At 50.9% G+C, this 27,179-nt stretch overlaps 1 protein-coding gene across 1 annotated transcript; it reads right to left on the bottom strand.

Annotated features, from left to right (window-relative positions):
* Nucleotides 1-1,003: 1,003 nt before the first annotated feature.
* On the bottom strand, nt 1,004-25,750 carry Pnldc1 (PARN like ribonuclease domain containing exonuclease 1). The gene is made up of 19 exons (XM_075959299.1): nt 25,675-25,750; nt 25,209-25,266; nt 24,836-24,909; nt 22,539-22,578; nt 21,802-21,925; nt 21,552-21,640; nt 18,851-18,951; nt 16,112-16,188; nt 15,831-15,974; nt 14,882-14,951; nt 13,243-13,328; nt 11,552-11,607; nt 8,271-8,335; nt 7,815-7,868; nt 7,640-7,682; nt 5,956-6,061; nt 5,495-5,670; nt 5,315-5,413; nt 1,004-1,349 (listed from the first exon to the last, which is right to left on the bottom strand). The coding sequence occupies exons 1-19, from the start codon at nt 25,748-25,750 to the stop codon at nt 1,286-1,288; spliced, it is 1,602 nt and encodes a 533-aa protein (XP_075815414.1). The 3' UTR covers nt 1,004-1,285.
* Between the last annotated feature and the right edge of the window lie 1,429 nt (nt 25,751-27,179).

The following is a 27,179-nucleotide window of genomic DNA, read 5'->3' as shown; positions in this document are numbered from 1 at the left end:
GGGAAGACAAGATGGTGTGACTGGGGTCAGGCAGCTCTCTGGACAAAAGGTCAGATGTAAGAGTTACCTTTGCCAGCTCCTCCAGTCATCCATCCTGCAGGCCGATAGCAGTGGGCATGCCATCTGAGGAAGGTGGCCTCTATCACAGGACAGTGAAGGGTGTGCACCAGGGCAAGTGGGCTCAGGACCATTCTAGTCCCAGGGGACCGTGTCATCCCTGGAGAAATGAAGAGGTAGGATGGGATCCTCTGAGCTAGAGACCAGCTAGGATCTCAGTAAAAGAGGTCAATGGCTGACTACGGGGACCAGATGAGAAAGGAGGTCTCCAGAAGAGCCAGGATGCAGGGACGCCCAGCTGTATACAGGCAGATATACAAGCCACCTTAGCCCAGGGATGAGGATGCTTTAAGAAAAAAGTAGCGGAAAGCAAAGGAAAAGACCCCCGAGAGGCATTTTAAACCCCAAGTCACTGAGAATCTGCAGTGGGGAGACCGAGTTAGGGCCACCCCACAGTTTACAGGAAAGAAGTGGGGGCTGTCTTCTCAGCTCCTCTCTTCAGCTCGAAAACAGAGGTTTTAAAAGCACTCTGGTGAGATGTCTGTGTCCAGTCTCCAAGCAGTAACACGACCGTAGTGCTGGGCCTGCTCTGATCATGGAACTAGGAACTTTACCAGCTGCCCGTGCCTCTCAGCAGTAGAGCCATGAGGGTCCGGGACTCCCAAGCCTGGGCGATTGACATCCCTCCATTCTGTGACAGCGCCACGGGCTTCTTCACAGCATACTGTCTGTTATTCCTCTCATGCTGACCTGTTCAGTGTTTGCTCTCCTCATGTTCTTAAACCGCAAGTCCGGGGAGCCTGGAACCCTGGAGTCCCAGTGTTGGCCAGATACCTTCACTGTGGCTCACACAGCATCTACTGAAGCCACAGTAGCCTCTTCCCTCGTCTCTGCCAACTCCTGTCCAAACAGCCCCTTCCCCCCCCCCCCCTCTCTCTCACACACACACACACACACCAAAATTTGGGGCATGCTGGAGCAGTGGCTCCAACCCAAGCGGCCAGGACTTCCCCCAGCTTACAGGAAGGAATGCATTGGCCACGTACGAAGGTCCTACAGATGCAAGGGTTTTATCGCCAGTCTTATTTACAGAATCTCACATTCAGAACACAACAAAAATATGTACAAAGGACCATACAGGTCTGTCTGAAAACAAACTGGTTTATACAGACAAGCCGCGAGGGCCATCTCTGGAAGCTGGGGTGGAAGTTGAGGAGGCTCACTGCACTCAGGGGCTGGATCTTCCCAGGACGAACGCAACCATGGCCCAGGTGGTGACAATGCCGCAGACTCTGTAAGACAAAGGCGCAAGTCAGAGTTCTGGGCGGGGTAGGGTCTGCCTGGGGACCAGAGGCAAGTGGCACAGGCTCTGCTCGCCATTCCCTCATCCAACCAAATGTGTTTTTCTTTTGTTCTCTTTCTGAGACAGGAGCTCAAGTATCCCAGGGTGGCCTCAGGTTTTCTATGTGACCAGAGATGTCCTTGATCTCCTGGTCCTCCGCATCTCCAGTGCCGGGATGACAGGTGTGGAGTGCACTTAGTTTAGGTAAGGCTGGGGAAGGAACCCGGAGCTAAGCACCCACTCCACCCACTGAGCCACCTCCCCACACAAATGTCCTTTCAACCATTCTCCAGGTGCCAATGGTGAACGTCTGCCTCTTGGGCCAATCCCGAAAAGCCACCTTCCCCAGAGATGTAGGTCAGAGACGGGCAGGACAAGAGGCTGCCCATGGTAGCCATGGCTCCTACGGCCTTTGGAGCCTCCTAAAGCTTCAGCAACTCCAAGGCTGGTTTTCCAGTCGCTTGGGTCCCAACCTCAAAGGCAACTTAGCCCCTCTCAGGGCTGCTGCTTGCTTGGTCCCCATCCCGTCACACAGGCTGGACCATACACAGCCATACTTGTTCCCTGATGCCCCGCCCCCATTGGCACAGGAGACAGCAAGGCTTTGAAAATGGGAGTTGGATTGTATCCCTTCTCTCGATCCCACAATACTTGGTTTCTCCATGTCCACAGTCCTCACACGTGTAGCGACCTCCATTGCAAGGGACCCATTCCTTACCTTATCCCTTTGCTTGTTCCCCTTTGTTGGCCCCCTCTGCTCACCAGGCACCTTCATTTAAGGCTGCTGCCCCCTGCCTAACTGCTGCTCCTCACTCCTTACTTCCCCGAATCTTACTGAGACTCCCATCACCTCCTCTGTACTTCTCTCCCCTCCCCACCCCAGATCTCCTCTGCACTGTACCCCCCACATCTCTCCCCATTATCTCCTTTGCACTGTACCCCCAGGTCTCTCCCCACCATCTCCTCTGCACTGTAACCCCCAGGTCTCTCCCCACCATCTCCTCTGCACTGTACCCCCCCAGGTCTCTCCCCACCATCTCCTCTGCACTGTACCCCCCCGGTCTCTCTCCACCATCTCCTCTGCACTGTACCCCCCAGGTCTCTCCCCACCATCTCCTCTGCACTGTACCCCCCCCAGGTCTGTCCCCACCATCTCCTTTGCACTGTACCCCCCAGGTCTCTCCCCACCATCTCCTCTGCACTGTACACCCCCAGGTCTCTCCCCACCAACTCCTCTGCACTGTACCCCCTGCCTCTCCCCACCATCTCCTCTGCACTGTACCCCCCCAAGTCTCTCCCCACCATCTCCTCTGCACTGTACCCCCCGGTCTCTCCCCACCATCTCCTCTGCACTGTACCCCCCAGGTCTCTCCCCACCATCTCCTCTGCACTGTACCCCCCACCTCTCCCCACCATCTCCTCTGCACTGTACCTCCCAGGTCTCTCCCCAACATCTCCTCTGCACTGTACCCCCCAGGTCTCTCCCCACCATCTCCTCTGCACTGTACCCCCCCCAGGTCTCTCCCCACCATCTCCTCTGCACTGTACCCCCCCAGGTCTCTCCCCACCATCTCCTCTGCACTGTACCCCCCCAGGTCTCTCCTCACCATCTCCTCTGCACTGTACCCCCTGCCTCTCCCCACCATCTCCTCTGCACTGTACCCCCCAGGCCTCTCCCAACCATCTCCTCTGCACTGTACCCCCCCAGGTCTCTCCCCACCATCTCGTCTGCACTGTACCCCCCCAGGTCTCTCCCCACCATCTCCTCTGCACTGTACCCCCCCAGGTCTCTCCCCACCATCTCCTCTGCACTGTACCCCCCAGGTCTCTCCCCACCATCTCCTCTGCACTGTACCCCCCCCCAGTTCTCTCCCCACCATCTCCTCTGCACTATACCCCCCCAGGTCTCTCCCCACCATCTCCTCTGCACTGTACCCCCCCAGGTCTCTCCCCACCATCTCCTCTGCACTGTACCCCCCCAGGTCTCTCCCCACCATCTCCTCTGCACTGTACCCCCCAGGTCTCTCCCCACCATCTCCTCTGCACTGTACCCCCCCAGGTCTCTCCCCACCATCTCCTCTGCACTGTACCCCCAGGTCTGTCCCCACCATCTCCTCTGCACTGTACGCCCCCCAGGTCTCTCCCCACCATCTCCTCTACACTGTACCCCCCCAGGTCTCTCCACACCATCTCCTCTGCACTGTACCCCCCCAGGTCTCTCCCCACCATCTCCTCTGCACTGTACCCCCCAGGTCTCTCCCCACCATCTCCTCTGCACTGTACCCTCCCAGGTCTCTCCCCACCATCTCCTCTGCACTGTACCCCCCCCAGGTCTCTCCCCACCATCTCCTCTGCACTGTACCCCCCCCAGGTCTCTCCCCACCATCTCCTCTGCACTGTACCGCCCAAGTCTCTCCCCACCATCTCCTCTGCACTGTACCCCCCCCAGTTCTCTCCCCACCATCTCCTCTGCACTATACCCCCCCAGGTCTCTCCCCACCATCTCCTCTGCACTGTACCCCCCAGGTCTCTCCCCACCAACTCCTCTGCACTGTACCCCCCCAGGTCTCTCCCCACCATCTCCTCTGCACTGTACCCCCCCAGGTCTCTCCCCACCATCTCCTCTGCACTGTACCCCCCAGGTCTCTCCCCACCATCTCCTCTGCACTGTACCCTCCAGGTCTCCCCACCATCTCCTCTGCACTGTACCCCCCCAGGTCTCTCCCCACCATCTCCTCTGCACTGTACCGCCCAAGTCTCTCCCCACCATCTCCTCTGCACTGTACCCCCAGGTCTCTCCCCACCATCTCCTCTGCACTGTACCCCCCCCAGGTCTCTCCCCACCATCTCCTCTGCACTGTACCCCCCAGGTCTCTCTCCACCATCTCCTCTGCACTGTACCCCCCAGGTCTCTCCCCACCATCTCCTCTGCACTGTACCCCCAGGTCTCTCTCCACCATCTCCTTTGCACTGTACCCCCCAGGTCTCTCCCCACCATCTCCTCTGCACTGTACCCCCCAGGTCTCTCCCCATCATCTCTGCACTGTACCCCCCCAGGTCTCTCCCCACCATCTCCTCTGCACTGTACCCCCCTGGTCTCCCCACCATCTCCTCTGCACTGTACCCCCCAGGTCTCCCCACCATCTCCTCTGCACTGTACCCCCCTGGTCTCCCCACCATCATCTCTGCACTGTACCCCCCAGGTCTCTCCCCACCATCTCCTCTGCACTGTACCTCCCAGGTCTCCCCACCATCTCCTCTGCACTGTACCCCCCCAGGTCTCTCCCCATCATTTCCTCTGCACTGTATTCCCTTCAGGCCTCTCCCCATCATCTCCTCTGCACTGTACCCCCCAGGTCTCTCCCCCCCATCTCCTCTGCACTGTACCCCCCCAGGTCTCTCCCCCCATCTCCTCTGCACTGTACCCCTCCCACGTCTCTCCCCCCCATCTCCTCTGCACTGTACCCCCCCCAGGTCTCTCCCCATCATCTCCTCTGCACTGTACCCCCCAGGTCTCTCCCCACCATCTCCTCTGCACTGTACCCCCAGGTCTCTCCCCACCATCTCCTCTGCACTGTACCCCCCCCCAAGGTCTCTCCCCATCATTTCCTCTGCACTGTATTCCCCCCAGGCCTCTCCCTATCATCTCTGCACTGTATCACCCCAGATCTCTCTCTATCCCCACCCTTTCTCGCATTTTCAATATGCATATCACCAATACCACATAGAGTTCACTCACTTGTTTATTACATCCCTGTTACCGCCCAACTAGCTGAGCGGTCCATTTTGGCTCAGGGATAAAGCAGGGCCCAGGGGGATGCGCTGAATGAGAAAGCTTCCTGTCAACAGCTCAGAGCGGTTAGTGAGCAGGGCCAGAACCAGACAAAACGGGACCTCAGCAGACAGGTCACTCACTGTAACAGGCAGATGATGTTGGGGGAATGTCTCCAGTACCGGTACAGCGAGACCTGCAGGGTCGGGTGGCTCCTGTACTCCTTCAAGACATTGCGGGCACTGCCAAAAGAAGTTTGCCCAGGTCAGCAATGTGGCCACAGTCACCGAAGGAGAAGAGGGGACTTGGAGTGAGGCACCTACTCCTTAAACTTATTGGTCAGGAGCAGAAACTGGCTTCGAGTGAACCGCCTGACATCAAACTTGCAGAGATTCTGGAACTCACGGTAGACCTGGTGCTCACTGACCCCAGGCCACCTCCTGACGGTAAGGATGAGCACAGGAGGGCGGATACTGGGGTAATCCGGGCCAGAAAAGTTCTAAAACACAAAACCAAGAGAAATTCTTCATAGTTCTGACACTTCATGCAACTGAAAAGACTAAAGAGCCTGGAAGGGGTTGTGCTTGAGGCTGGAGCAGAAAGGAGACAAAGGAGGAAGAGATGGATCTATGTATGTTTGGACGGAAGAAACAAGTGTCACGGGGAGGGAGCCTCCTCAGCTTCTGCTTCATTGTCATCAGAACCCCTTGGCACACCCCAAGACACATTTGGCGGCCGCCTCCCCACAGGCCTGAGCAAAGCCAGGGAGCAGAATGAGACTCACAATTTTAGGAACCCCAGCTCGGATGAGATTCACTTGGTTCACATATGGCGCCAGCACCTCGAGGTACTGAGGGAAGGTGGACTCGTCATCCTCGACAGGAACAGTGCTGCAGGACAGAGAACCCGGAAGCACTTAGGCAGGCACACCAGTTTTATATGCAAGTCCTCGGGCACAGCCAAGGTTCTCAGTAGGGAAACAGGGAAGGTAGCTGCCTCAGGCACCTCTCTCTTCCTCCTCCTCCTCTCCCACTCTGGGAGCTCATTCTGATGGGCTTCCCCCCCCACACACACACAAGCAAAGTTTGGACCAAGAGCTCCTGGTCTCTGCTGACCAGCACTGGCAGCAGGCGCAAAGAGCCTGGTCCCTGTTTGGAGGAAGTTCCATTTTATGCTCTCCAAGGGGACATCGCCCTTGACTCCAAATGGCCATCCCTTGCCACCAGCTGCACAGCTGCACCCCAAATGCAGGTCCTGGAATCAGCAGGTCTACAGAGCTGTGAGCTTCTCTAACCTGAGAAGGGTTTTCCAGTCATGAAGCTAAAAGCAACAAAGGGAGTGAGGCCTGGCCCCAGGTGCTGAACTGTGCTGCTGCAAGCGCTCACTCTGTGCCAGAGCACAGCGCTGCCACATCAGAGGAAAGAGGAAAGCAGCTCACAGTCCCTCACATAAGCTCTAAGTCTCGCATCAATATGTCATAAAACATTTGTATTTATATCTGTGGCGAAAATAGACAAAGACGGTTCCTAAATTAACAGATGATAGTCCAAAATATGTCTCACCCGTCCTGAAGAACAGGCCACAACTGTGATGAAACCCTTCTGTGGACACCGAGTCCCGTGGAATTTATGTGACCCACTAACACTTCTGTCACATATCAAAGTGCCCTTGGTGCTCACATGGCAGCTTGGGGCATCAAGATGCCACCACCACCAGGGGCAATGCATTGGCATTCTGATTTGGGATCCTGTGTCCCTCCATCCAGGCACCTCTCTCGGTCACTATCCTCCCTGCAGCTTGTATGATCCCGTGATGTGTCTTTCATCTGAACATTTTATCCCCTGGCTGTGAGAACATCTGTAGCTGACAAAGCCAAGGCACTGAGCCAGGAAGTTCTCCAGGAGGAATTAGGGCTCCGGTCAAACCCTGTTGTGTGAGACTCCTGGTATATGCCCATCTCCCCATTGCCAAGACAGGGGCAGAACCCACGCAGGAGGTGGGAAGGTAGGAAAGGGCTCCTTGAAGCAGACGGCCTGCTTCAACACTGGCTGGTCCTGGGTGAGAAACCCACTACTACACATTCCTTCTTGGTGATAGGGCAGAACTTAGGTAGGTGGGGAGACGGAACTGCATTCTGGGAGGAAAAAGGCAGAGCCATAGATCCTCTGCCTGAGATGGACGCCAGTTAGAATTTTATCCGGTAAGCCACTGTCATGTGGCGATATACACAGATTAATGGAGATGGGTTAAATTAATGTAAGAGTTAGCCAGTAAGAATCTAGAGGTAATGGGCCAAGCAGTGTTTTAATTAATACAGTTTCTGTGTGGTTATTTTGGGGCTAAGCTAGCTGGGAGGCCAGGACAAACCAGCAGCCTCCTACAACACCTTCTTTTTGGTAGTCCTGTGACCCAGAGGTCCTGGCTGAGGCCTTAGGACTTGGTAACAGGATGGAAGGGAGGACACTCACCCATGCACCCTCTCCAGGAGCAAGTGCGCCACTTTCAGAAGAACTAGAAGAGAAAGCCAGAGATGTAAGCGGTCTCAAGGCTTGCGGGAAAAGAGCAAACTCAACCCTACATGCAGCCCAGAAAGAACCCAGCACATATCACCAGAGCAGAACGCCCCTCTAAGGAGCACCTTACCTGACCCACAGAGGAAGGCATCATACGCAGCTTCGTGAGGGCACTTGGTCTCCGCTGAGGTGGTTTTCCAAAAGAGAGAGGTCAGTGATTAGAACGCATCACGAGAAAGCGGTCCCTCTTCCCATCCCATTCAACCTTACGTCCTTACAACCTTAGCATCCAATAGCAATTGTGGCACACAATATGTGTGCCCTTCTGCCTATAAACATTTTTCACCCTGGTCCTTGCCATGTAGAGATGGCAGACCGCACCCCACATATTGGGAGAAAACAGGTTCCCGTGACCTGACTATTCTCTGGAAGGCAGAGTTTTGTTGAGCAGAGCAAGGCAGGTCAGGGGGGAGTCGTCACCCAAGCCTCTACAGCCTGCTGGGGGGGGGGAGCAGACCAGAGAACCCTTAGCTCAGCCCCAGGGCACTTGGCCAACTGTGCAACGGGCCCGAGCTCAGGAACATACCGTATTTTTTACACTGTCTTGCATGAATAATCTCTGGTCCAGAATTCTTAGTGGGATTCAAGTTACTAATAGGGAGGAAAACAGGGTGGGGGGAATAAAGATTAACTCACTAAACGTATCTCCCCTCCTCTTGTCCCCTACTTAAGCTATAGAGATCTGTGCTCAGCACATTTTTTTAAAAGGTGTGGATGTGGGCTGGAGAGATGGCTCAGCGGTTAAGAGCATTGCCTGCTCTTCCAAAGGTTCTGAGTTCAATTCCCAGCAACCACACGGTGGCTCACAGCCATCTGTAATGAGGTCTGGTGCCCTCTTCTGGCCTGCAGGCATACACACAGACAGAATATTGTATACATAATAAATAAATAAAAAAAAGGTGTGGATGCAGTCCTGATGGCGCACGCCTTTAATCCCAGGACTCCGGAGGCAGAGGCGGGAGGATCTCTGTGACCTTGAGGCCAGCCTGGTCTACAGAGCGAGTTCTAGGACAGCCAGGGCTGTTACACAGAGAAACCCTGTCTCAACCCTCCCCCCAGAAAAAAATTTTTTTAAGAAAAAAAGGCATGGATCTAAGCATGGACAGATGAGGTCTGAATGAGGGCACAGAACAAGAGGAAGATAAAAGGGGCGCTAATTGGATAAACATCTGGACACTACAGGGAGCTGCCTGCCCTGTGGAGTTTGGAGCCACTAAGTACAGAGCTAACCATACTGTGTCCTGGAGCACAGACAGAGACTCCAGGGTCCTTCCAGGCTGCCCGAAGGGGGTGGCACGGGAGGACGGTCTGGAGCTGTGTGAGCTAACGTGGCTGAAGGAATGAGTGGCGGCATTCGAGCTGAGAGCAGGTGGCAGTGAGGAGCAGACGCAGCCCTCCTGGAAAGCATGGCTGGAGACCAGGAGTGAAGGCGCTGCAAAGCACACAGAGATTCCCAAAAGCACTGAGGTCACAGTAAGGCCAAAGAGGCAAGAAGAGTGAAGGTTCAAGCCGGCCTGAGCTACACAGACCACCTCCAAGCCAGTCTGGTTGACTGAGTGAAACCCCGCCTCTAAAACCCTGTCTCAAAAAACCAAAAAAAGTAAAAAGTGTTGGGGGCGTGGGCTCAGCGGTAGGGTGATGCCAAGCATGGGAAGGCCTTAGGAGCAACCCCTGCACTGAAGACGAACAGCCTGGAGCAGCTGCGACCCTGAGAACGCAGAGCCGATGACAGGTTAGAAACATCTACAGGGTAACATCAGCGGGACACGGCTGAGTAGGCAGACGTGGGAGGTGCCGCTCTGAGGCCCTGTGGCTCTGGGCCCAGGGGGGGCAGCAGCATCCGGGAGTGTGGACGTCTCCACTGCATCCGCTCCTACCCAGCGTTTCACACCGACGGATGCTGAGCTTCCCGGGAAATGGCCATGACGGCAGTCCCGTGCCACACACAGCTATCAGGGCTAGAAGGGGTCTCAACAGCGGTGATGGCAGCTAAGTTTCAACAAGCACAAGGCCGGTCCTCAGCCTCCCACGTGCATGACCCCACCTGATCTCACTGCTACCTCCTGAGTTATCTACGTTAGGGCTTTACCTACTCATTTCATAGACGGCAAGGCCGAGGCTTTTTCAAAGTAGGTTATGAACCAGTGAGTATCAAATTCTGAGTTTAAATCCAAGAAACACGGATCAGAGTGTGGGAATTAAAAAACAAAATTCTCTCCTTACACTAATGCCCACGTAAAGGACACACAACCTTCAGCATTGAGCCTGGGGCCCTGAAGACTTAGAAGATGCTGCAGGCCCGGGAATAGGCTTAAGGGACAAAAGTTAATATTAAGCTGAAGACGTCTTCAGGTCATGCCAGAGAGGAAAATGGAGAAGGAAGCCGGCAGACGACTTCCCAGAGCGGCCTACTCGGATGGCTGCAGCTGCAGTTCAGCGCCAGGGCTCTTGGCTCGAATGCGCACGAGGCTCTAGGTTCAATCCCTGACGCTTCAAACCAACAAAAACAAAGTATGAGAAAACAGCCCGGCCAGCTGTGAACCACATGACCTGCAGCTGCACAAGGAGAGGAAGGGCAAAGGACTGCTGAGAAACGCGATGGGAGAGAGGAGGGCGCAGGAGGGACGCCCCACACGCGTTCTAGGAGATGAGGAGAGAATCAAGGGACCAAGCCGCACTCCCACCAAAAAAGAGAAGCCCAGAGCGAGCATCTCCCACGGAGGAGAGAACCCAAGCTTCCAGGCACACTGTAACACAACCCTTGACCAGCACAGGGACCACAGCCTGTCCCTCACGCCTTGTGTGCATCATCCTGCTGAGCACAGGGCCCTGAGCCATCGTGGAGAACAAAAAAGCCTTACAGCCGTGGGCATGGGAGAGGGAGGCTGCTAAAGGGACCAAAGACAAGGTCACACTACTGCACCAGTTTTAGGTTCCTCAGCAAAGGCTTCCCTCCAGGGAAGGAGTTCTGACCCTTCTAGCCCTCGTATTTCCCACAAGTCCGTGCCAAAGTCACAGGGTTACCCATGTAAGCCAGGAAGAGGGCCAGAAAGTGAGTAGCTTGGTTTTAAGTTTGAGTGGTGATGGCAAAAGAAGTGAGAGGTGGCGGCCAGGGTCCCCAGAAAAGGGACAATAGGCAGCATCTGCAAGAAGGGAGGAGGGAAGGAGAGGATGGTAAACCCGCAGAGAGCAGCCCTGCTGGCCTCAAACAGGGAAGGGAAGGCGTATGGGAAGCAGCTTAGGTGTTAAAGCGCTTGCCTGGCATGCGCAAAGTCCTGGGCTCTACCCCAGCACCCCATAGAACCAGGCCTGTAATCCCAACACTGGAGAAGTAGAGACAGGAGGATCAGAGTTCAGGCCATTCTTGGCTACACGGGGTAAGGGTTCAAAGCCAGCCCGGGACACCTGAGATCCTGTCTTAAAAGAAACAAGAAAAATGACTGTTTTCTAGTGACAGGGGAGACAATGGTAAAATGACGACAGCACTTGTAAAATGTTCACAAAGACAGGCAGCAGGCTGTGAGACCTTGGCCTCTGACTTCTGACTTTCTTTCTCAGAAGCAGGGCCAAGAATGCTGTCTGAGGCACGGCAAAGGCACAAGTAGCCGGACCGAAGGACAGGAAGTCCAAGCAGTTGGGTCACAGGGAGCTATACCACCAGATTGTCCAAGGAAAAGCATGCAAGTACATGCAAACACATCAAAACCAGGGGGCTTGGAGTGAGTTAAAACCAGAGAAAGGTCTCAGGGGTCCTTTGTGGCCTGGGCAGCCAAAGCTGCAGGCTTGCTCCAGAAGCGTCTTCCTCACCTGCTCAGCACGTCATACACTTCTGAGAGGTTGGAGACTCGTGGGAAACGCAGTTCCTGCAATCATGAAGAACAGAGCACTGTGCTTGGGGTCAACATCTGCTGCAGGCCTCACAGAAGGTCACTACCTGGACCCGGCAAATCCCAGCCTCACAGAGGGTCACTACCTGGACCTGGCAAATCCCAGCCTCACAGAGGGTCACTACCTGGACCCAGCAAATCCCGGCCTCACAGAGGGTCACTACCTGGACCCAGCAAATCCCGGCCTCACAGAGGGTCACTACCTGGACCCGGCAAATCCCAGCCTCACAGAGGGTCACTACCTGGACCCGGCAAATCCCAGCCTCACAGAGGGTCACTACCTGGACCCGGCAAATCCCGGCCTCACAGAGGGTCACTACCTGGACCTGGTGAATCCTGGCCTCACAGAGGGTCACTACCTGGACCCGGCAAATCCCGGCCTCACAGAGGGTCACTACCTGGACCCAGCAAATCCCGGCCTCACAGAGGGTCACTACCTGGACCCGGTGAATCCCGGCCTCACAGAGGGTCACTACCTGGACCCGGTGAATCCTGGCCTCACAGAGGGTCACTACCTGGACCTGGTGAATCCTGGCCTCACAGAGGGTCACTACCTGGACCTGGTGAATCCTGGCCTCACAGAGGGTCACTACCTGGACCCGGCAAATCCCAGCCTCACAGAGGGTCACTACCTGGACCTGGTGAATCCTGGCCTCACAGAGGGTCACTACCTGGACCTGGTGAATCTTGGCCTCCCCTTGTGACCTAACCGCCCTTCTTCCTTCATTCCAGGGCCAGGAGGCCAGGAGATGTCCCGATGAGCCTGGCTAGGATGGTCTATCACCCAGAGAACTCAGGTTTCTGTCTAGGGACGTATGAGAGCACAGGAACCTGAGGCGTTGGACTGGGTCCAGGCCGTATGTGCAGAATATCCAGCATCCTAGGATCAGAAGGCCTTGGGGCAAAGTCAGATTACTAAGTCCCAAGATCAAAGACGAAACGGGTGAGGATCAAATACTAATGGCCTCTCTGGGCAAAACTGCACTGAAGCCCCTGACTTCCGCTGCCCCGCCTCTGACAGCCACCTCAAGCCATTGGTGGAGGCCCCTTGCTCTGTTATTGTTTAATTCCTAAAAGTATCTAAAGTAATTCAACGCCTCCCTTTTCCACAAGTAGTGCATGACTTGGGCCACAGGACAGTCACGTGGGAAGCTTTCACCTCTCACCTGGTACCACTCTAGACCACATATGAAGTGGGTTCCATTTGCCACCTCTCTTGTAATTCTAGCTCTGTCAGAGAACCTAGGACCTCGGTGCTTCCTCCAGACTTTACAAGGGGTCCCTCATCCTTCTCTAGGAATCCCTCACAGATTTATAAAACATGCATCGAGCTCTAAAATAAGCTGTTTGGGCCACGCATGATGGTATACACCTTTGATCCCAGTACGTGGAAGACTGAGGCAGGAGGGCTGTCATTAATTCAGGGTCGGTCAGGGTACCTGTCTTAAAAACAAAACATAACCCCCACAAAAATGTTGCTCTGTTGTCCAATGAAAAGGACACCATTTACACAAATACAACACAACCGGGGTCTGGAAAGGGTTAAACTCCAGAGAAAGGTGTCACCTGCACAGACTCAACAGCCCCGACTCCAAAGCAATCCCTCCTTACCTTCCAGATGTCCTTTGTCACATTCTTGGTGTCAATAAGGACAGGGAACAAGCTGTGGATGTTCTGCTTAAATTGGTCATAGCTTTCTGAGGGGGAAGGTCCAGATGGGGACACGTAAATTTGTGGGTTCATGGACACAATACAGACCCACTCTAGCCCAGCTGCCACCAGCACTGACTAGCAAAACAGGGAGAACGAGACAAGAATCGGAAATATCCCTAATCCTCATCTACTGCCATTTTCTATGGTAAAGGTCACAAGGCTTTCCAAACTCAAGGTCCTACCTACACCATTAGCAGCTAACACCGTCCAAGACATCAGCCAAACACCCTATAATTAAGCAAAGCGCCCTGACAGGAGAAGAGCTCTCGGTGGAGACTTACTAGGCCATACTGTGCAGTCACACCACACACCGCGAATGAAGTTCAGGATGAACAGCATCACCACACACACACACTTCCCAGACAAGAAGCCAGGTCTCTTCCCACTGCACTCCCTTCTCCTCCCCAGCAGTGACTTCTGCCATGTCCTCTCCCTGGGGTCCTCGGGCCCACCTCTCTGAGGTTTTGGACACCTCAGTGCTGACTGGTGGAAAGGTCTTGACCCCTCCCCTCTACCTGCCCACCTTTTCCTCAGGTCCCACCTGCACTGTGTGGCTGTGGCACCTCACCATATCCACAGGCCCCGGGCTACAGGCCCCCACCAGCTGCAGCGGCTTCTCCATTTGCCTCACTTCCCCTCTTCCACTGATAGCCTTTTTCTGTTTGCTCAGGTTTTCTGAGTGCATCTTATTAATCTTATTAATTTGCCCTTAAATTCTCTAATATGCTCAAGCCCAGCAGTTCTGTCCAGTCACGTTTTGCAGACGTCCCTCCTAAGCTGTCTACCTCTTTCCTTTAGTGTGCACCACGCCTTTGTGAGTTAGCTTCAGCCCGCCATCATGCTAAGGTCTCTTCTGCCATCTCATCTTCCAGCTAACAGAGAAAGTAGAGGACCAGCTAAAGGTCACACAGAACACGAGGGATGAACGCGAGGGATGAACACTTCCCACTGTGCTACACTGCCATTTGTTCATCAAGAGAATCAAGCATGAGAAAGGAGCACAGACACCAGACAGGAACCTGGGGAGCCAACGAAATGACATCTGATAGGTTTTATAATGGCACGAGGGGAAGAGCCAGCCCTAAGATCTAACACCTAGTCTACACAAGATCTAACAAGCCCTAAGATCTAACACCTAGTCTACACAAGATCTAACAAGCCCTAAGATCTAACACCTAGTCTACACAAGATCTAACAAGCCCTAAGATCTAACACCTAGTCTACACAAGATCTAACAAGCCCTAAGATCTAACACCTAGTCTACACAAGATCTAACAAGCCTTAAGATCTAACACCTAGTCTACACAAGTGTGTCAGACTCAGAACAAGGGGGAAAAGCCAAAGCATTGAACGACGAAGGGTGGGTTCTCTGCTTCACACACTTCTAATTTCGCCCAAGGTCACATCATGACCCTGGGTAGCTTCAGGCAAGAGGGTATGTAATCAGACTGACCCTCCTTGAGACATCTCCTGGTCTCTGACCAGAAGATGGTACAGACACAGACCTGAGGTTGGGAGAGTGCAGCTCGACCCCTACCTGGAAGAGGTCGGAAGAACTTCTCATGAAGATGCAGAAGGTCCATCATCATGTTGTGTCCTACCAAGGGCTACTTGCAGCAAAGCAACAGGGGAGAGGAAGGAAAGTCTAAGCATCAGGGCTGACACTTGGTCTGAAATCAGGTTTCTGGGCTTGTTTCTTTCGGTAAAGGCCGTAGCTCTGGATATCTGATAATCCAGCATCACTGCCTCTCAACTCCCACTGAAGGTAAAGGGACTGCTGAGATGGAAGAATGGAAGAGAACAGGAAGGAGGGCAGAAAATGGGGGAGACAGAGAGATGGGGAGGGGGGAGGGAGGGAAGAAAAGAAGGGAGAGAGGGAGGAAAAGGGAGGGGGAGATGGGTGAACGATAGAGGCTTGAGGCAGGATACACAGTGGGACTCTGTGAGGCAGACACAATTTTAGGTGTTAAGATGCCCGTGCTGCTGCAGGGACAACGGTGCAGCGGCATCTCACACACGCGGTCTTTCCTCAGACTAAGCCACCACGGGATGTCAAGGCTGGATCCAGGAAGCTAGCTAGAAAAAACAAAGTCAGCAGAAAGTTTTACCAGTCTCTCTAGGTTATATGGGTGTCTGGGCTGCGTGTATGTCTGTACATTGTGCATGCCTGGTGATCACAGAGACCAGAGGAGGGGTCAGATCCACTGGAACTGGAGGTACAGATGGCTGTGAGAAGCCCTGTGGGTGCCAGGAATCAACCCTGGGTCCTCTGCAATAGCAACAAGTGATCTTAACCACCGAGTCATCTCCCCATACCCCAAGAAACACTTATTAAAAAAAAAAAGACAACTTTAATCTCTTCTTGGCCTTCCGAATAAGGGTAGGTGAAAAATACAATTTTATTGGCAGAGAAATCTTCAAAACCCACCACCATTAATACAGAAGATAATGGGGGGAAAAAAAACAAGAAAAGAAATGCTTCCTACCTTCTGGGCTTTCACCAGCATCTGAAAAAAGACAGAAAAGCCTCTTGCAGAGAGAAGAATCTGCTCCTTCCAACAGCTGATTTGATCGCAAGAGTCGTGCTCAAGGTACCAGCGATGTGGCTGACTGACTTTCTTCACAATCACCTGCAGCAAAGAGGAGAGCGAGCGTGTAAGGATGCGGCTGGAAAACTCGGGATACACCCGGGACACAAGGCCAGATCTGACTGAACGGGAGAGGGGTAAGGGAATCACTAAGAAGGCACACCCATGTGAGGACTCACCCCCTCATCCTTCAGCACTGTCCAGATATTGGGGAGGGCCTGCCTCAGCACCAATTGGACCTCAAAGGCTTGGAACCCTGCAGCGAGGAAGCACAGGCACACACAGATCCTGGAACACCATCGGACCTTCCCACCCCATGGAGAAAAAGAATAGAAGCCAAGGCCCTGGGACTGGTGGATTGCTCCAGAAGCCAGATTTCAGGACACCTGAGCCTGGGACTGGTGGATTGCACCTGAGGCCTGCTTCCAGAACATCTGAGCCTGTGACTGGTGGATTGCATTTGAAGCCTGCTTCCAGAACATCTGAGCCTGTGACTGGTGGATTGCATTTGAAGCCTGCTTCCAGAACATCTGAGCCTGTGACTGGTGGATTGCATTCGAAGCCTGCTTCCAGAACATCTGAGCCTGTGACCGGTGGATTGCACCCGAGGCCTGCTTCCAGAACATCTGAGCCTGTGACTGGTGGATTGCACCCGAGGCCTGCTTCCAGAACATCTGAGCCTGTGACTGGTGGATTGCACCCAAAGCCTGCTTCCAGAACATCTGAGCCTGTAACTGGTGGACTGCACCCGAGGCCTGCTTCCAGGGAGTCTGAGCCACGTGCATGTGTGCCTGCTGTGATAGGCTAGGACAAAGTCCTCAAAGGAGTGGGTCTCAGGAATGCTCTTCAGTTGGGGACACTCTTGTGGTTGTTTCTGTAGTTTGCAGCTGTTGATATTAATCCTATTAGAGACTAGTACCATTTACAACTCACAAAAAGCACTTCAGGAGCAAAACAGTTAAAATGAAGTATTTAGTAAATTGAATGTGGTAGTGTATCCCTTTGCTCCTACAACTCTGGAGAGGCAACCAGATCGTTGTAAGTTTGAGGTCAGCCTGGTTTACATAAAAAGTTCCAGGCCAGTCAAGGCTACACAGTGAGATCTGTCTAAAGAAATAAAATAAAATAGAGGGGCTGGAGAGTTGGCTCAGTGATTAAGAGCACTTGTTGCTCTTGCAGAAAACCTGAGTTCTGTTCCCAGCACCTACATGGTGGCTCACAACCATCCAAAACTTCAATTCTGACCCCTAAGGCACACGGTGCACACACATACATGGAGGCAAAACACTTGTATACATAAATCTTTAAAAAATATTTTATATAGGGGTCGAAGAGATGGCTCAGTAGTTAAGCGTACTTGCTGCTTCCAGAGAACCCAGGTTCAATTCCCAGCACCCACACATCAGCTCATAATTGTTTCTAACTCCAAGATCTGACACCCTCACACAGACATACCTGCAGGCAAAATATCAAGTCACATAAAATAAAAATAAATAAATAGAAAAAATATTGTAAATAATAAATTCAGGGAAAAAGAGACATTGTTTTACATATTGCAAATTTCTTTTTCTTTTTTCTTTCTTTCTTTTTTTTTTTCGAGACAGGGTTTCTCTGTAGCTTTGAAGCCTGTCCTGGAACTAGCTCTTGCAGACCAGGCTGGCCTCGAACTCACAGAGATCCACCTGCCTCTGCCTCCCAAGTGCTGGGATTAAAGGCGTGCGCCACCACCGCCCAGCATATATTGCAAATTTCTAACAACTGACAGGCATCATATCCACTTCTGTATTTGGTTTATTGTGCTATGTTGTGGTCCTTAAACACTAGAAAATGAAACAATAAAAAAAGAAAGAAAAAAAACAGGCCCAAACAGATAATGAAGGTAGAAAAGAGAAAATAGCTGGCCTCAAGTGACTCTGAGGGTTGGGAAGCTCTGAGTTTTTTTGGAGGGGGAGGTTTTGCTTGTTTTGAGACACCATATAGACCAGGCCGACTGGGAGTCTTGCTATGATGACCAAGCTGGTCTGGAGCTTATAGAGCTCTGCCTGCCTCTGCCTCCTGAGTGCTGGGGTTAAAGCTGTGTGCTCTAGACTGCTGGCTGCATATGGTCTTTGTGTGCTATGCCAGTTCACTCCTGGTAATTCCTTAGGTACTGGCTGTCACTAAGGAACTTTGTCACTGGGTGACACAGGACCCACTGGCTGCTCTGTGCCTTGCTATTGGGACATCACAAGCCCATTCCTAGAAAGACGCTGGTTTGCAATTCTGTCTTCCAGATGCTCACAAAGTTTGCTACACCAATACCAAGAGAAGGTATGAGTCACACAGCCACTGACCTCACCAGAAAGGTCTCTGTCGAGAGGCCGTCAAGCTTATGACTATGGATCCAACTTTTTATTTTGTGTTTGTTTTGGGACAGCTTTGTGTAGCCCAGGCTGGCTTCAAACTCACTATGCAGATGAGGATAATCTTGAACTTGTGCCATGGTACAGGCAGGTTTTACCCTCGTCGCTACAGCACCAGGACAAACGGCACAAAAACATTAACGTGTCACGGCTGAGCGACACTTCTAAGATACATCTGACCTCACAGACTCCATGGCCAGGGTCCACAGACCATGCTCTGAGCACTGCTGCACTAGGTCATGGATTACCAGTTAGTAAAGCAGGACCTCCAGCAGGATGGAAATGATTGGCTCATGAATGATTCTCTACCCTTGACACTCAGTGCGGGTTCAAAAGCCTCTGAGACTTGGGAACTCAGGTCACGACTTTAACCCCAAGATATTAGCAAATATCTCAGACTCTGTCATGAGGCATCTGAGATCAGAACTTATGGGAAAGAGAATGTGCTCCCCACCGTCTGATGCATTGCCATGACACCCCGTGCTCCCAGGTGGGGAGCAATAGCCTCCTGCCTACCAGCAATGCCGGGCAGGGTCATCTGGTCACCTTCCTCAGCCAGGTCCAGCCACTGAGTCACCTTGTCAATCACCACCTTAATCTGGTCTTTATCCAGAGAGCTGAAAATGGACAAAGGAAAGCAGAAAGGTTGGTGGAGATCACACCAGACTCCGAATACTAAGACTAACGTGTCTGGAACCTCTGTTTTTAATGCTGTGACCTCACAGTGAGAATTAGCAGCAACAATGACAACGGTCATTTGTTCTCCATGTCCTTTCATGCCAGAAGAAGGCAAGCTCTTATCTGGGCTCCTCAGAGGTCTACAGGAATACAAGACAGCCTTGATGAGGTGGAAGAAGTGCAAGGGGCCTACAATGAACATTACCGTCAGGATGTCTGCCCATCCGTGCTCCCAGAGAAATCTGTAATGACCTGGCCGGAAACACAGGAAAAGATAAGGACATGGACGAACCCTCTGCTCCTATGTCAGAAATCTAAGCGCTATCTCCAACACTTGAAAGTAGCAAAAGGTTAAAAATTCAAATGGGGAACTGGACAGATGGCTCAGCGGTTAAGAGCACTGGCTGCTCTTCTAGAGGATCCAGGCTCAATTCCCAACAACCACATGGTGGCTCACAATCACCTTTAACTCTAGTTCTAGGGTATCAGAGCTTATTCTGGCCTTCCCTGGTCCCAGGCACACACTGGTACAAACATACACGCAGGCAGGCAAAACACCCACACAAATAAAATGAAAATTTTTTAAAAATTCAAATTGTTTTCCATCAATTTTTATTCTTGAACTTTGAGGATCATTTCATTAGAGTTTGAAAGGGAAAACAACAGGGAAGGCAAGCTGTAACTCTAGGCAGCTGTGAGAGCAGCAAGACAAAGAGGGGCAGAGCGCCAGCCGGGCCTTTAGAGTTAGGGTTCAAGAAAATCAAGCAGATTTGGTAATGGAGGTCAGCAAGTAGCTCGGGGAGGGGCAAGGCTTTGGAGAAACAGTGGGAAAGTCCAGAAGGTCAGGGCAAACATGCTGAGAATCCTGGCAGGTATCCAGAGAAAAAAGGGAAAGTCATCCCCCTACTTTGAGTCTGAACTCAGAAAAGCGGGCAGGCTTAGCAGTGAAGTTCTATAAGTGACTTCCTGTCATTCCTTTCAAAAACCTATGTTCTTATATGTAAGCTTTAAAAATTAAAATTTAAAAAAAATTTAAAAAGTTAAGGAAAAAAACATCAAAATTTCAAAATTATCGAAACCCTATGAAAACCAAATTTTGGAATCAAAGCTATTTGATTTTTCTTTCTGATGAGGGAGAAAAAAAATCTCAATCCCCAAAAGCTTACATAGTCCAAAACTGGCCACTAAGGAGTAGCCATAGCTGACTGGGACCCAAACTACCACCTCACTGTGGTCACTATGAACCTTAGTGCGAACACACGGGAGGCTGCCATTCTGTCAAAGGAGAAAGAAGCAACCTTGCCCAGGTGACAGAGACAAGACCCGTGTTGAGCAGGGTCAGGCAATTTAGGGCCCACACAGACATTCTAGAGTCTTCGCACTCTCTGTGTCTCCAACCTTGTGAATCCTCTGCTCACACCACAGACCCAACTCCTGTCTCTTTGAGCACCAAACTTGAGTGAACTTCTTTTCTCCTTTCTGATTTTCTTTTTTGGGATGAGGATCATGCTGTGTAGCTCAGGCTGGCCTGCACACATAATCATCCTCCCTCATTCTCCGGAGGGCTAGCAGGATAGGATTGCCAGTGTGTGCCACCGTCTTTGATCCTGTCTGTGAGGCATATGAGCTGGTTGTGGGAGAGGGAGCAACCTGTCCTTTCTCAAGTGTTCTCTACCACTTTGTGAGATAGTTTCTGTCTCTCACTGGCTTGAATCTCACCGGCTAGGCTGCACAGCCAGTAAACCCAAGGAATTCACCTCCCTCTGCCTCCCCAGTGCTGGGATTACAAGCATATTTTTTAAAAATTTGGGTTTTAGGGCTGGTGAGATGGCTCAGAGGTTAAGAGCACTGGTTGTTCTTCCAGAGGTCTTTTTATTTATTTATTTATTTAAGGATTTCTGCCTCCTCCCCACCACCGCCTCCCATTTCCCTCCCCCTCCCCTGATCAAGTCCCCCTCCCTCATCAGCTCGAAGAGCAATCAGGGTTCCCTGACCTGTGGGAAGCCCAAGGACCGCCCACCTCCATCCAGGTCTAGTAAGGTGAGCATCCAAACAGCCTAGGCTCCCACAAAGCCAGTACGTGCAGTAGGATCAAAAACCCACTGCTATTGTTCTTGAGTTCTTCCAGAGGTCTTGAGTTCAATTCCCAGCAACCACATGGTGGCTCACAACCATCTATGAGATCTGGTGCCCTCTTCTGGCAGACAGGTATACATGCAGACAGAACATTGTATACATAATAAATAAATAAATTTTTTTTAAAAATTGGGTTTTAAGGCTCAACTGGGGCCATACACGGCAAGCGTTTTACCAACTGAGTTTCACCTCCCAAGCCATAGTTTTTTCATTTCAAGATTAAAATAGCGTTCACATGGGAGCAGAAAGGAGGCAATGGGAGAAGGGTTTTAGCCTCTCAGCAAAGTAGAGGTGGCCAAAGTCATCTCAGCTGAGCGTGGATGGATGGGCTAGTGTCCCCACCTGCAGAGGCCAGAAACACGGTAATGCAGAAACCAAAGGCACTTGGGAATGTGGACCCTACCTCCGGACTCTCCAGTTCCCTCTCAGGATACTATGCTTAATTTTCTTCTCCTGCTCTTCATTCATGTACGGGATGCCATTTTTGAGGAACTGAAGAAGGGAACAGAACGAGATGACTAGTGAGAGCCGTCTGAGGGCCAGGCAGCAAAGCAAGGGGGGCACCTTGGCTTCGTGTAAACAACGGAGAAGGGACATGGAACATTCAGAGGATCCCTCCCCAGTCACAGCCCCCTCCTCCTCCAGGTTCATACCTTGTTATAGTCGAAGCCATACTGATTCAAAAACTGAACACTAGATGCCTGGAAAGAGAACTCTGAGTCCAAGATCCCAAACGTTGTAGGAAAGAGAAAGAAGTTACAGGAGTGGGCTACATACCTATAGAGCAGAGACAATGGTGAGAAGCCTCAAACTAGTACAGAAGGGAAAGACAGACAGACAAAACAGCCAGGCTCATGCACAGGGCCCTGGACTGAGCTAGATTTTCATTCTTAAGGATCTGAACGTTTTCTGAAGGCTGACGTATTTTAGGTGTTCTGTCTAGGGGCCAGAGAAAACAGGCAATGACACTGTCCTTGGGAAGCAAAGTCTAAAGCACAAATAGCTCACTCAAAGGCCCCCCATATTCAGCCAGGGCAGCCAGGCAGTAACCGCCCAACACACATGGGTCAGCCTCCTGCAGCAGCTTCCAGGCAAGGGTATCCCAAAAGGTGCAGCATGCTTTGGACTGCTGGTGCCTGAGAGCGTTTAGGCAGCTCGGCGTCTCTCTGGAGGCTAACACACTTTGCTACCTCCCCGAAGACAGCACAAGGGCCAGCTGATGGACATTAGACACAGGACAGGAGAGGGAGGCCCCACAGACAAGGTGCTCCTGCCAATCTTCAGAGCCAGAAATCAAACAGAGTGTTCAGGACAAAGAGATTCAGATGCCCAAGGTCAAGCTGTCAAACACAGACAGGACAGTGGTGTGTGTTACCGCCGGCATACATACTTGTTTGACTCTCCTTCGATGCTGGAAAACACAGACAACCCTAGAACAACAGAAGTCATGAGTACCGAAGCAGAGACCTGACGGCAACCAAAGACCAAACGTTCCCGCCCATGCTTTGGCCCCACAGACGTGGAGGGGGCGGCAGAATGGGGGTACATCCTCACTGAAAAACAGACTTGCAACACGAGATCTGCCACACCACAGCTTGTGTTGAAATCACCATATTATGGCGATGGCCAGTTTTCCACACACAGACGTATTAGATCAGCATGTTCACAGTTTTAAATGAGCCGAGTCAGGCCTCATGGCACACACCTGTAACCCCAGTACTCGGGAAGGGGAGGAGGATGATCACAGACTGAAGAGTTTGGCTACATTCCTTGTCCAGAGGCTAGGGCAGGAAGATTTTTGTTAAGTTTGAGGCGATCTGGGGTTTCAGTGTGAGATTCTGTCTCAGAGGAGATGGCTCGGCGGGCAAAGGCTCTTACACATAAGCCTGAAGACCCAAGGTTAATCCCTGGCACTGAGGTAAAGGTGGAAGGACAGACAACCTCCACCAAATTGTCTTCTCATCTCCACACGTGTCGCACACTCAAAAATAAAAACCTAAAAAATTAAAAACTCCAAACCAACAACAAAAAAGACAGATCTGACTACTTTGAAAATCCCTGTATTACTAATAAGCCACTCCAAGTGGGAAATCTCCAGAATGATGGAGAACAAAAAAAAAAAAAACAAACTTAAGAGCAATCTCTTGTTCTTTTCAAATATGTAAGAAATTTTTTAAAAAGCAGCAAAGCCCAAGAATAGAGTGGAAAGCAGGCATGCACACACAGAAATATTTATCTCCAAAAAAAAAAAAAGAAAGAAATATTTATCTCCAGAAAAAGCGGGGGTCCGTAAAACCCTCTTTTTTATAATGTTTTTGTATTTGTATAAAATGTTTTTATACTTAATTTTACTGAGAGTCAGGACCCCTATTACAAAGGCAGGCCTTGTAAAAGAAATCACATGACCTGCAAAACCTTAGGTACGATCTAGTCCTTCATATAAAGCTTGTGACCCCAGTATTAGAAAATGTAAATCAGAATAAAATTAAGAGTATTTTTTAGACTATCAGGTTGGGTTAAATTTCAGACCCATACTCGCCAGGGTTTTTGTATGGGAATGTACACTTGCTGTTGCTGGGGTCGGTCCCTGGAAACGCTGTGGTTGATTGGCAGTATTTATCAACACTTTTAAACGCACACACTTTGATTCTGCAGTCTCATTGACAGAGCTATCCCAGATGTACAAAAGTGTAACAATGTGTAAATATGAAGACCACCAATAATAAAAATCCATTTAATTGTACACAAATGGTTACTAAAGGGCTGGAGAGATGGCTCAGAGGTTAAGAGCACTGCCTGCTCTTCCAAAGGTCCTGAGTTCAATTCCCAGCAACCACATGGTGGTTCACAACCATCTGTAATGGGGTCTGGTGCCCTCTTCTGGCCTGCAGACATACACACAGACTGAATATTGTATACATAATAAATAAATAGATAGATAAATAAAAAACAAATGGTTACTAAATATACCTTATTTAGGACATTAAGTCCTAACTTGTAGTTTGTAATACTACAAAACTGTGAAAATGGACCAGGTCCGTATGGTAGGTAACACAGACTTCCAAACTCCAGTAAATAGAAAAATAAAACAAAAATCCCAAATGTAAATATGTGTACAATCCCATTCCTGTAGGTTTTCTTTTTAAAATCACACACACTGGGGCTAGGGAGACATCTCAGTAGTGACAGGGGATCCGTTCCCAGCACCCACACGGTGACTCACAGACATCAGTAACTCCAGTTATAGGGACCTGACATCCTCCTCTGACCTGTGTGGGCACTACATGCAAGCGGTGCATCTGTACACGCAGGCAAAACACTAAAGACATAAAAAACCTAAAAAAATTTAAATCGCATATACTCTGACATATACTTTTGCTCAAATGATGGAACAGGTTTAACAGTGATTGTCCCTGACTCTGGTCTGTTTAGGACCACGAAATAATGCTGGTAAATTCCTGCTTGTACAAAACCCACCACCTTTCACACTGTAGGTGCCCCAAGTGGTATACACACACATCAAAAGAAACAACAAACAAAAACAAACCTGAAAACAGAACAAGCACACAAAATGATACGTAATGCCTTTGAAAATGGTCAAAGAGCAACGAGAAAGCCAGACAGAACAAAAAAAAAAAAAAACCCTTCTCGAACGATCCATAACAAAGAGCTGAGCATCAGACTCACCAATCTGGCAGATTGTAAATTGTTGAACGCTCTGTCGGGTCTTCACATACCACTCAGATGGCAAATCAAAAAGACTGTGAAGAAAGAGGCATCTCATTGCACAGGCAAGGGCATCAGAGGCAGGCTCAGCTACCCTCAATCAGGGACCGATTGTCCTTGGTACAATTAGAGAGCATCTGCCGGCATTTGGCCAGCAAATGCCGCACCTCTCAACAGGTGGAAGCAACCCATCACACCAAAATACCCAACACACACCAAAAAGAAAAAAGGAAAAAAAGCCAACAGGAACCTGCTGGGAAACAGTGCTGGTCTGGAGGGTCTAATTAAGGAGGCACAGGTGAGGCTCACTCTGTGGGCTGTTAGACAGCCGTACCTGATCTGCTGGGGCCGGGACAAGTTTGAACGCAGACCTGTGAACTCTATGTCGAGACCTAGGGTAGAGCAAAACAAACGGGTCCTCAGGCCCAGAGCAAGCCACCAGCTTTCACATCTGTAAATGCTCCAAGCGGTACGAGTGTGTGTGTGTGTGAGCGTGCGTGCGTGCGTGCACACGCACACACACGCACACGCGCACACACACAGCAAGCACCATCTTTCACACTGGAGCCTAGGGTATGGTTCCAAACAGGGCTGACTGGACAACAGTTACAGGAGCCGCGGGTTTGACTGCTTCAGGCCCCCTGTCGGAGTGGGAAAGCCTCCTCTCCTTCCTTCCTAGGGATGCTCTCTGAGCTCCTCTGGCCTGGAGACCCATCCAGTACTGAACCACACCTACCAGTCCCCAGGCTCTCCGTGGCAGGCGACTCTGATGACAGGGCCAGCCAGCCCAGGTACCTTACCCACGAAGTCAGCACCAGCGACAAGCTCCTGCAGGAGTGGGAGGCTCTGTTCAAACTCATCAGCACCCACGTCCATAGCCGCTAGTTCCAGGGCGCGCCGGATGCGGCCGCGTGCTGCCCACGCGTTTCCGCTGCGCAGGGCCTTAAAGCTCGTGCACGTGGCCCGCTTCGGTCGGAACCTGGTTGGTGCGAATTTGCATGGGATACCCACCGCCTTGGTTTTAACGTGCTGGGAAAGTGGAAGCTGTTGCAATCAAGAACTGCCAGCTGTACTGAAGGCATCCTTGGTATCGGCGATCAGCTAGTGTGGCCTTCATCCTGTAGAAATGCCCGCTTATGGTATCCCAGTGACCAGTCTCCATGCTCACTAGTCAACGGTCTGGTATGCCTCTCAGTTCTAGACTTACAGTCTCCTACAGACCTGAGCTTCCAAGTGAGGTGCTTCAATCTATATTTAACCAGAGGAAAGAAAAAATATATATATTCGTGCTGGTATTATCATTACTTAGCCTCCACTTGGGTATTTATTGAGCAAAGAGGATTCCTATGCCATTAGATGCTGAATGTATCAGAATCAAGACTTTTTTTTTTAAAAAAGGGGGGGGGTACGCCTTTAATCCCAGCACTTGGGAGGCAGAGGCAGGCAGATCTCTGTTAGTTCAAGGCCAGCCTGGTAAGAGCTAGTTCCAGGACAGGCTTCAAAGCTACAGAGAAACCCTGTCTGGAAAAACCAAGCAAACAAAAAAGGTACAGTAGCTTGCCATTTTTCTAAAATAATGAATTCTCAAAAGTAATATATTTATTTCAGTCCCAAGTAAAGTTATTGAAGTACCAATATTTGGAAACTACGCTAAAACCCACATGTTTACAAGTGTTTTTCACATTGTACCAACTTTCTGAGAGCTGCCATGATCTCCCCAAGCTCCAACCTAACTTGCATGACGTTAATAACTTTTTGTGTATGTTTCTCAGGCATGTGCACGTGTGCAGTACCTGTAGAGGCCAGAAGTGGGCGCTGGATTTCCAAGAACTGTAGTACTAGCTGTGAGTTACTATTCTGGCCTTGGGAGTCTGTTCCTAGAGAACCTAGTTCCTCTCTAAGAGCAACTGCTTCCACCATACTGAGCCATCTCTCCAGTCCCTTGTATGACTATTTATAAAGCCTTTTCTAGCTGGGCAGTGGTGGTGCACACCTTTAATCTCTGTGAGTTTGAGGCCAGCCTGGTCTACAGAGCGAGTTCCAGGACAGGCTCCAAAGCTACAAAGAAACCCTATCTCAAAAAACTAAAAATAAATAAATAAAATAAAGCCTTTTCTACAGCCAGATTTGAATTCTCAATGAAGTCATCACCATCATATCCACCTCCCATTGTCTGCTCCTCACACTCACTTCTAAGATTTTCCTGAAATCACTAGGGAGCGAGTCCAGGGAAGTCTAGAAGACATTTGCAGAATATCACCATAGCATTTCTGAGTTTACAATTACACTGACATTCAAAACAAAA

This window comes from Microtus pennsylvanicus, chromosome 1 (genome assembly GCF_037038515.1).
Source record: "Microtus pennsylvanicus isolate mMicPen1 chromosome 1, mMicPen1.hap1, whole genome shotgun sequence".
In the NCBI taxonomy this organism is placed as follows: domain Eukaryota; kingdom Metazoa; phylum Chordata; class Mammalia; order Rodentia; family Cricetidae; genus Microtus; species Microtus pennsylvanicus.
The sequence above is the reverse complement of the archived record's forward strand: the minus strand, read 5'-3'. Positions and strand labels throughout refer to the sequence as shown.